The following is a 9,286-nucleotide window of genomic DNA, read 5'->3' as shown; positions in this document are numbered from 1 at the left end:
CGTGCTCAAGGATCAATATATCACAGTATAGGGGGGTTTTATCCGGATCAGGGCATGCGACCATGTTTTTTGCAACTGTACATATATGATACTGATCACGAGTTGCAGAATAGGATGCTGGAGAACACACAACTACATGAAACATTGATTTTCAAGTTACAAAAATTGCTACACCGGTATAATCCTTTTCTCCATATGTTTCGCCAGCTTGCACAGCGGTCAGATGTACATGAGTGTAGTTTGGTCATTAGAGAGTGACCTGCTAATCAGCCACAATATAGTCTTTCAACTGCGTCGCAGGTAGCAGCTATAATTGTTGGTGATGACGTTGAAACAATAATTCATGGGCGAGATATTAAGGTGAAAACTCATGCTGGTAGCCTACGAATGATTCAGGAATTCGTTGGCTATTACGATCCACTACAACATCCTCTTCTTTTTTCATTTGGAACTCATGGATGGGATATCAATAGCTGAAGTCAAAGAGGTGGCAAAGTATCATGCTGAACATATAATAGCTATATGCTCCAGGTACAAATCCCCATTTCCTACGCAGTATAGATTTTAATAAAATTCTGCCAAAAAATTGTTCAATGTATCTAATCTTTTTTGCAAATTCTTAAAAATTTGTAGATCCGTCCCAATGATCATTCCACCGTATTGCAAGCAGGGTCACTACTACAACAATATGTTGTTGATAACTATGTGAAAATTGAAGGGGCTGAGTTATACCAAGGCTTACAATATGCCTTGCACACAGGAGAAACGAATGCAGGTAATATTGTTGTATCTAATTGCTACTTCGTAAATCATTAAGAATTACTCAAAATAATTATTAAAACTAATAATATTTCTCTCTATATTTTTCTCCAGAAAACGTTGGAAGAAAAAGAACAAAATTACCATCGTCGTTCATTGGTAGCCGTCGCGACATGACCCAACGATATGAAGATGGAATGGAAATTGTTCTTAAAAAGGGCAAACCAGATATTTTTCTCACAATGACATGCAATCCATCTTGGACTGAAATAACTTCAAAACTCAACCATGTTCAAACTCCACAATATCGTCCAGATCTAACAACAAGAATTTTTCGAGCCAAATTTAAACAGCTGAAAGAGGATGTAATTACTAAGGGTGTCTTGGGAAAGGTGAAGAGCTATATTTATGTCACTAAGTTTCAAAAAAGAGGGTTGCCACATGTACATATGTTGCTAATCTTAGAAAATAATGACAAGTTAATTGATCCGGAGCATTATGATAGTTTGGTACGTGCAGAGATACCATCTAAAGAAGTAGAACCACACCTACATGATGCAGTGCTAAAACATATGATTCATGGTCCTTGCAGAACACTTGATCAATCTTCACCTTGCATGAAAAAAGGCCAATGTAAATGCAACTACCCAAAAGAGTTCGCAGCAGAAACACGAAGAGGTGACGACTCATATCCGCAATATAAGCGACGATTCGACACACCAGTACCAATTAACCAAAATGTCACAGTTGACAATAGATGGGTAGTTTCGTACAACCCTTGGCTACTACTAAAGTATGACTGCCATATTAATGTTGAGATATGTAGTAGCATCAAGAGTATAAAGTAACTCTATAAGTATTGCTACAAGGGTTCAGACCGGGTTGCAATGGAAGTTCACAACGGGTCTAATGTTGACGAGGTCCAACAGTTTGTTGATGCAAGATGGATTGCTGCTCCAGAGGCATGTTGGAGAATATTTAAATTTAACCTTTACCGAATGTATCCATCAGTGAAAAGGTTACAAATTCATTTGCCAAATCAACATCAAGTGAGCTTCTATGATCACCAAACCATTCCTGAAATACTTAATGATGATTATTTCTCTAGAACAATGCTCACTGAGTTCTTTGCCCTAAATTGTGAGGAGGACCAACAATCTAGGCATCTTCTGTACAGAAAAATTCCAGAGTATTACACTTGGCACAATAAGGAAAAGGAATGGCGTCGACGCAAGACACAGAGGAGATCCATCGGTCGAATTTATACTGTATCACCTTCAGAAGGAGAAAAATTCTATTTGCATATTCTGTTATCTAATGTCAGAGGACCAATCAGTTGGGACGACTTGCTAACAGTTAATGGGGTCCAATATTCGTCCTTCAAGCAATATGCTCAACACCGAGGATTGTTAGAGAGTGACAGTAGCGTCCGTGCGTGTTTGGTTGAGGCTTTTGTTTTACGATTGTCATGTGCTTTACGAAGATTGTTTGCAACCATCGTAATATTTTGTGAGTCTACAGATGTAAGAACCTTATGGGATGAATTTTTTTCATATATGGTGGATGATTATCCGTCAACCAGCACTACAACAGCCTTAGTGTTCACAAATCGGCTACTCAGGGATATAAATGATATACTCCTTCAGCATGAAAAACAGATTACACAATACGATTTTCCAGCTCTAACTCATGAAAATGACAATGAAAACTCGATACCCAGAGTTATCCAAGAAGAACTGTCGATTGAAGTACCTCGGGAAGACCTGTGTTCCATAGAAAGATTGAACAATGACCAATCTAAAGCTTTCAAGTGCATTATGAATACAATTGATCGAAGAGAAAGTGGAGTCTTCTTTGTTGATGGGCCAGGAGGAGCAGGAAAAACATTTATTTACAGAGTTATAATTGCAAAATTGAGAAATAAGGGTCATATTGTCTTGGTAACTACATCATCAAGAATAGCTGCAACATTATTGCCTAGGGGTCGAACAGCTTATTTTAGGTTTAAGATCCCAGTTAATACAGAATCATCATCCATTTGCAACATAAGCAAACAATCAGATCTTGCAAAGCTGATTAGACAAACAATGGTAATCATCTGGGATGAAGCACCAATGACAAATAAAAAATCAGTGCAATCATTAGATCACACTCTGAGAGAGATATTAGCAAACGATATGCCATTTGGAGGAAAAGTGATGGTAATGGGAGGAGATTTTTGCCAAGTACTGCCTGTCGTACCGAAAGGTAGTAAGTCACAAATGATTTCAGCTTCTATAGTTAAGTCTCATTTATGGGCTTCTACTAAAATTCTCCATTTGCGACAAAATATGCGATCTTCTAATGATCATGTTTTTGCTGAGTATCTTATACGCATTGGTGATGGAATTGAGCCCATCATCATATATGAAGACTTTGTATGGATACAAGCAAATATAGCAATTTCGTGGGAGGGTGAAACATTGTTACACAAGTTAATAGAAGAAATATTTCCAAACTTACAATCTCATGGGTGGGACGCTTCTTACATGGTAGAAAGGGCAATATTGACGCCAAAAAATCATGATGTACAATAGCTTAATGATATAATTATTAACCAGTTTCCAGGAGAAGAACAAAATTTAGTCTCCTTTGATGAGGTAGAAGGAGATGCTAATAATTTATATCAACAAGAATACCTTAACTCGGTTTCTATAGGCGGGTTGCCACCTCATATGTTGAAGGTGAAAAAAGGGGCACCTTTGATGTTATTGAGAAACATAGATCCTAAGGCCGGCTTATGCAATGGTACAATGTTACTATGTCGTGGAACTTTTCAAAACATGTTGGATGTAAAAAGTTTAACCAACCATCACTGTGGAAGAAGAGCTTTCTTGCCTCGGATAAAACACAAAATCACAGAGAATTCAGGACTGCCTTTTATACTTATTCGAAAGCAATTTCCTGTAAGGTTGAGTTTTGTAATAACAATAAATAAATCAGAAGGACAGACCATTTCTAAAGTAGGGATCTATCTCCCTAAACATGTGTTTAGCCATGGCCAATTATATGTTGCTTTGTCTCGAAGTATTTCTCAGTTAACAACAAAAATTTTGCTCAAAGAAGAAAAAATAGATGGAACAAGTGGAGAATTTACAAGAAGTGTAGTTTTCAAAGAAATATTGTTACCTTCACCACACGTCATTTATGTTCTTAGTAAGTGTGTAGTTACTTCTTGGTATAATTCAGTCTACATATAATTTTAATCTTTAAATCTTTTTCATTGATATAAATATTTTTGTATACAAACTTCAATTTATTGATGACTAACGACTTATATTTTTTTAATAGAAAATTTGATTTCAAAGGAGATCATCAATATGTGTCAGGAGATAAAGACAAAGAACTTGAACATCTGTTTTACGCAACAGGTACGTACTAATTATCATTAACTGAGACATACTAAATATACTAGAAATATATTAACAAATATCAATTACAGGAAGAAGGATTCCAAAGTCTCTGGAGTGCGTGGAAAGATGAGCAAGCAATTGCATCAATCAAACCAATAGATAATAAAGTAATTTTTTTAAATTAATTACTGTCAGAATTGCATTAAATATACATACTTCTATTTCTATGGTAGTAATCATAATCATATGTTATCTAATAGGTTCATTCCCTTCAAATTTATTCTAATAGTTGGGGAGGAACGGTTAAAACAGACAATACCCAATTCTGGAAGATGATAAGAAAAGGAAATACTGCTCCAACAACATACAAGGTAATGCAATCATCGTAATCAGAATGTTATTGATATGCCTATTATCTATCCCTTCTATGTTTTTCTTTTTCTATTAAATAAAAGGAAAAAGTATATGCCTAAAGTATTAAAAGGTTACTCTGAGATTGTAACGAAGATTATGTTTTCCATGATGAATAAAGTTACAAAAAATAATTTTAAATCAATGATAACAAATTAAATATTTTTCTTTTTTCCAGCAACAAACTCACAGGAGCGAAACCAACTGATGTTAGTAAAGAACAACATTGCAGGTACCTATCATTAGATTAAGAAACCATACAAAATAGAGGTAATATCAGATAATTACAGATTTGAATTCTCTACAGAGGATTTAATGGCTTCTTTTGTTGTGCATGTGTAGGAAATCCAATCTCAAACAAAAAATTTCAATTTTACAGGTTTTATTTTTTTATTGTTAAGTTATCGTTCAAATATAATGAAATTTATATTGGCATATGGTATATTTGATTTCTAAATTTTGTAGTTCTTCAAGGCTCAAGAATTTATTGATAAGGAGATGTATGAGGAATTGCTAAAGATTTTTACTCGGTACAAATTCAGAAATTACTATAAGTTTATCTTAACGTTTTTACTTATAGTTTGATCTATAATTCCCAAAAAAAAGACTAATTATTTTTCTTCTTTACACTTTTTGCAGGAACATGAAAGATTCTTCAAATACAGATCTATACTTTGGCTTACTACTTAAAAAAAGGTCCCTAAACAAAAAAAATATGACTTTTGAATATAGCTCATCATTTGTAAATAATCGTATTTTTATATTTAATTTATTTTTATGACTTTGAGTTAGATAGAAGAAGATAATATATTATAATAATTACTATTTTATGGATTATGTTATTTGTAGATAAGTGAGGTATGTGTTCATTATAATTAAATCATTTTCATATAGTTATTGTTTATAGATAGGTAATATATGATTATTTTAATTTAAACATTTCTATATTATCATAAGTTATTCTATATTATTATTTTTAAGTTATCCAAATTTAAAATTTCAAAAATTATTAAAATAATCAACTCTAAATCCCATAGAAAAAGCGGCTGAACAGGCACTGCAGTGCCTGTTAAGCCGCTAGTATCCTATAAAATCAAATAACTCTCCGCAAATCTCTCTAAACAAGGTCACTAAAACACCGTTACTGAAAATACTTATAACCGTCCCAAACACAACTTTATAAATACAAGTGGCTTCACAGGTACGTTATTCATTCTGAATAACTTTATATTCATCTTCTACTCTTACTAACTTGAGCGTTGGAAAGCCTTTGCAGGTGCCCACCAGCGCCGTTTTTGGAAGAGCCGATGTATATCTCACTTAATTCAAGGAGAGACGAGTTCAGACATTGAGCAGGACGAACTATACCGTGGAGTCGGCCACTCACGCGAGAATATTTGGCGCCCATCATGGGGCCAAAATTAAATAACCCCATGACAACCTTTTGTTATTATTTTGCAGGTCCATGGCTGATGATGTTGTTCCCACCTACTCATGATGAACTAATGGCAATGAACATCACCTTCTAGGTGGAGGTAAAGAAAATGGCCGATCTTCTGATAGGACAACGAAAACAAAAACGAGGGAAACAAGAAAGGGGCTGAGTAAACTAATTTCTGCTCCATTGAAGGTTCATAAAGCTAGAATTATATTTGAATTTTTTAACTAAATTTAACAATCTTTTACCATATTTATTGGACAAATTTTCAAAAACTTATCATTTATTCTATTCTTTTAGTGATAAAGATTTTTTTTATGCTTATTTTAAATTCAAGTATAAATGAGTATTTGCTTTATTCTTTATTTTACATTGCTCTACTCTATTCACAATATTTATTCTTACGCTGATTTTTTTTCTTCTTCTTATGTTGACGATAATAAAAATTTTAAGAAATTTATGATAATAACGATAATTTTTCATTGATTTTTAGCAAAACAGTATAATATATAACTACTTTTTATTCCTATTGACACGTTAATAAGCTACGTTTTTTTCTTATTCTTTCTCAATTGTTTTCATGTATTATTGAAAACTTTTCTATTTGTTGTTTATATTGTTATTATTAGTAATTACTGCATGTTCATGTTTTTTCATTTTCTTCCATTATTCGTAACGACGGAGCTTAGTTTTAACTTTAACCAATAAATTCAAAATATGCATTTATAATGTCAGCATTTGTGAATTATGCAAAAAGTTTTATAAGCGAAAGGACTTACTCTTTCACCTTTTTACGAGTTTCTTAGTTTATTTCTTTGAACTATTTAATGAAACTTCTTCTTAATATATTGATGATTGGAACATGACATGTTCTATGTGTCTTCAATTTTTCAGCTTCAACTTGTGAGAATGGACCTCAATCATAGTTTGTGAGCAAATTTTACCTCCTCCTCCACCAACTCAAACCGATTTATAACTTACGAACCTTAACCTATAAGTCTAGGTTGACATTTCTACTTCGGTAATCATGTGTATGCATAATCTAATTTGCTCATATAAATCTTTTATGTCAAATTTTAATACATCATAATTTTTTATGAAGTATCTAGTATATTCGAATTGCTTCACATTATGTATGTATCTTATCATTTCATATATCAAAATCAATAAATCCATCCGAAAACAAAATTGACTATGAATCAATTCGAAAAAATGACTTTTTACCAATCAAACAACAAACTCAATTGGCAATTATCTCAATTAGCAAGATATATGGTGATTGGCTCTTTCTTTTTATTTTTCTATTTTACAATAGTTTATGCATGTTTACTTTCAACCCATTTTATTTGTTACAAATCTTTATTATTCACTCAATATTCAATAATTAATTGCTTTGGACAAAAAATTCGTGAATAAGTTGTGGGTTGAAAAAAATTCTCAAGACAATTAATCATTACATTTTCGGATCACACAATTGATTTGGTCAACGAATACATATATTCAAACTTCTCAGTTCGTGTCAATCAAATACTATATGTCATCCATAAAAAATTATTCTCAAACAGAAAAGTATCCCTACACACAGTTATATTGATCGAACATCTCTTATCATTCAATTGTTTTTGAATAAATGTCGACTAACTGACTAAGTTTGGGGGCTACCACTCATTGCATAGCCAATTTATAGATAGACATAACTATCTCACTTTCTAATATTTTTTATTCATCTTTATTTATTTGTTAATCTATTTCATTTGTTCGATCATTCACAATTTTTTTATATAACTTTTTCACTACCAATTTTTTCCATTTTTTCAATCTAACAAGTTGAGCTTGGGGGCTGCTATAATCACAATTTCGATTTATAGGTCGGAAGCTCAACCTGTTTAATTGAAAACTTTCACAGGTCAAAGCTTGGGGGCTATGATCCGTTCGTTGGCTAGAACTCGGCTCAAGTAAGCCAATAAATAAGAATCTGGTTAAAACTAAATACACACGCACTATATCAGGAGTACGTGAAGAATACGTATTTTGCTCACTTATCCTATAAAATCAAATAATTACGTGACATTGGAAATAAAACACAGTTATTGGAAGTACTTATAACCGTTCTAAACACAATTTATACAAGTGACTCACTGGGTCACAGGTACGTTATTCATTTTGAATAACTTTATATTCATCTTCTACTCTTACTCACTTGAACATTTGAGTGCCTTTGCAGGTATCCACCGCCGCCGTTCTTAGAAGAGCCGACATATATCTCACCCAATCCAAAGAGAGACGAGTTAACATTGAGCACGTTGAACTATGCCTTGAAGTTGGCCACTCACACAAGAACAAAAGTCATGTCATGACTGGTCTATGAAATGAAAAAAAGCTACGATATGGAGCTATTTCATTGAAGGCGCATGCGAATTAGGCACCTCGAGTCTGACACCTATGAAATGGAGAATTCTAACCCACACATACTACATGCAAAATGGTACATTTTGCGTATACACATGCAACATTGGGTCACCCTTGCTATCTGTATAAACATTGGGGAATGCTCGACTGATGTGTATCACATTTGCTCCCATTATTTCTTCTTTAGTCTCTGCTTTTTCATACCAACATCCTACTCTATATTCTTCCTCATTTCATACCCACATAACATATTCATAACAGATCTGAGTAAGTGTGTTATTGTAACACCCTAAGTTAAATCCTATCCATGAAGGTCTTTAAATAAGGTGCCACACTTGATAGAGATAGAAAATGAACTTAATCGTTATGCAAGGGAGGAGGAAGTGCGCATGAAGGGGAAAACGAGTAGCACTAAAACAATGGAAGTGAATATAATAAATATAAAATAATAACTTATCCATGAGTATGGTTCAAAACAAAATGCTTAGAGGTAATTATAACAAGAAACTAATACGTCCTAACTAATTTCGTCGAAGAGGCTCCCATACTTGTGTCCCATCCTATCCTTGATCGAGACCCTTCAGTTATTCACGAATCGGGGTACCAGTGATCTTCCTCCAACACCTTTATGCGCAGTGAAGATCTGGTTCCGTTATGTGGGATGAACTAAGACTCGACGGGGTGCCGAGGTGGGTGAATAGGGTATGTATTCCACCTTTAGACTTTCGCAAGGATTCGACTCCTCCTCTGGATCCTCCTCCATGGTGTCTTCCTCCTGGTCAGGGTTGTCGGATTCTTCTTCCTCTGTCTCGGAATCTGATCGAGATGCACCATTTCAGATTACTGTTTCTTGAATGCTGAAGCGTTTTTATCTAGG

The 9,286-nt window shown here is 33.8% G+C and overlaps 2 protein-coding genes across 2 annotated transcripts; both read left to right on the top strand.

Moving 5' to 3' along the window:
• Positions 1-54: 54 nt before the first annotated feature.
• LOC112708275 (uncharacterized) lies at positions 55-1,607 on the top strand. The gene is made up of 4 exons (XM_025760462.1): positions 55-225; positions 301-360; positions 634-775; positions 874-1,607. The coding sequence occupies exons 1-4, from the start codon at positions 55-57 to the stop codon at positions 1,605-1,607; spliced, it is 1,107 nt and encodes a 368-aa protein (XP_025616247.1).
• A 39-nt stretch (positions 1,608-1,646) lies between these two features.
• LOC140174887 (uncharacterized) lies at positions 1,647-8,368 on the top strand. The gene is made up of 8 exons (XM_072201631.1): positions 1,647-3,290; positions 3,360-3,546; positions 4,090-4,169; positions 4,412-4,522; positions 5,028-5,092; positions 5,202-5,304; positions 5,412-5,420; positions 8,225-8,368. Exons 1-8 carry the CDS (start codon positions 1,647-1,649, stop codon positions 8,366-8,368), a joined length of 2,343 nt encoding a protein of 780 aa, XP_072057732.1.
• Positions 8,369-9,286: the final 918 nt, after the last annotated feature.

The sequence above is a fragment of the Arachis hypogaea genome, chromosome 8 (genome assembly GCF_003086295.3).
Source record: "Arachis hypogaea cultivar Tifrunner chromosome 8, arahy.Tifrunner.gnm2.J5K5, whole genome shotgun sequence".
Classification (NCBI taxonomy): Eukaryota; Viridiplantae; Streptophyta; class Magnoliopsida; order Fabales; family Fabaceae; genus Arachis; species Arachis hypogaea.
This window is presented reverse-complemented; position numbering and strand designations above follow the sequence as displayed.

Bases quoted from the DNA above. Each gene is read 5' to 3' on its own strand.
- LOC112708275 (XM_025760462.1), top strand. From the start codon at position 55: ATGCGACCATGTTTTTTGCAACTGTACATATATGATACTGATCACGAG. The intron at 226-300 runs GTACATGAGTGT...ACTGCGTCGCAG, and splicing joins AGCTTGCACAGCGGTCAGAT to GTAGCAGCTATAATTGTTGG. The intron at 361-633 runs GTGAAAACTCAT...AAAAATTTGTAG, and splicing joins TTCATGGGCGAGATATTAAG to ATCCGTCCCAATGATCATTC.
- LOC140174887 (XM_072201631.1), top strand. From the start codon at position 1,647: ATGGAAGTTCACAACGGGTCTAATGTTGACGAGGTCCAACAGTTTGTT. The intron at 3,291-3,359 runs GTAGAAAGGGCA...ATTATTAACCAG, and splicing joins GGTGGGACGCTTCTTACATG to TTTCCAGGAGAAGAACAAAA. The intron at 4,523-5,027 runs GTAATGCAATCA...TAAATTTTGTAG, and splicing joins CTGCTCCAACAACATACAAG to TTCTTCAAGGCTCAAGAATT.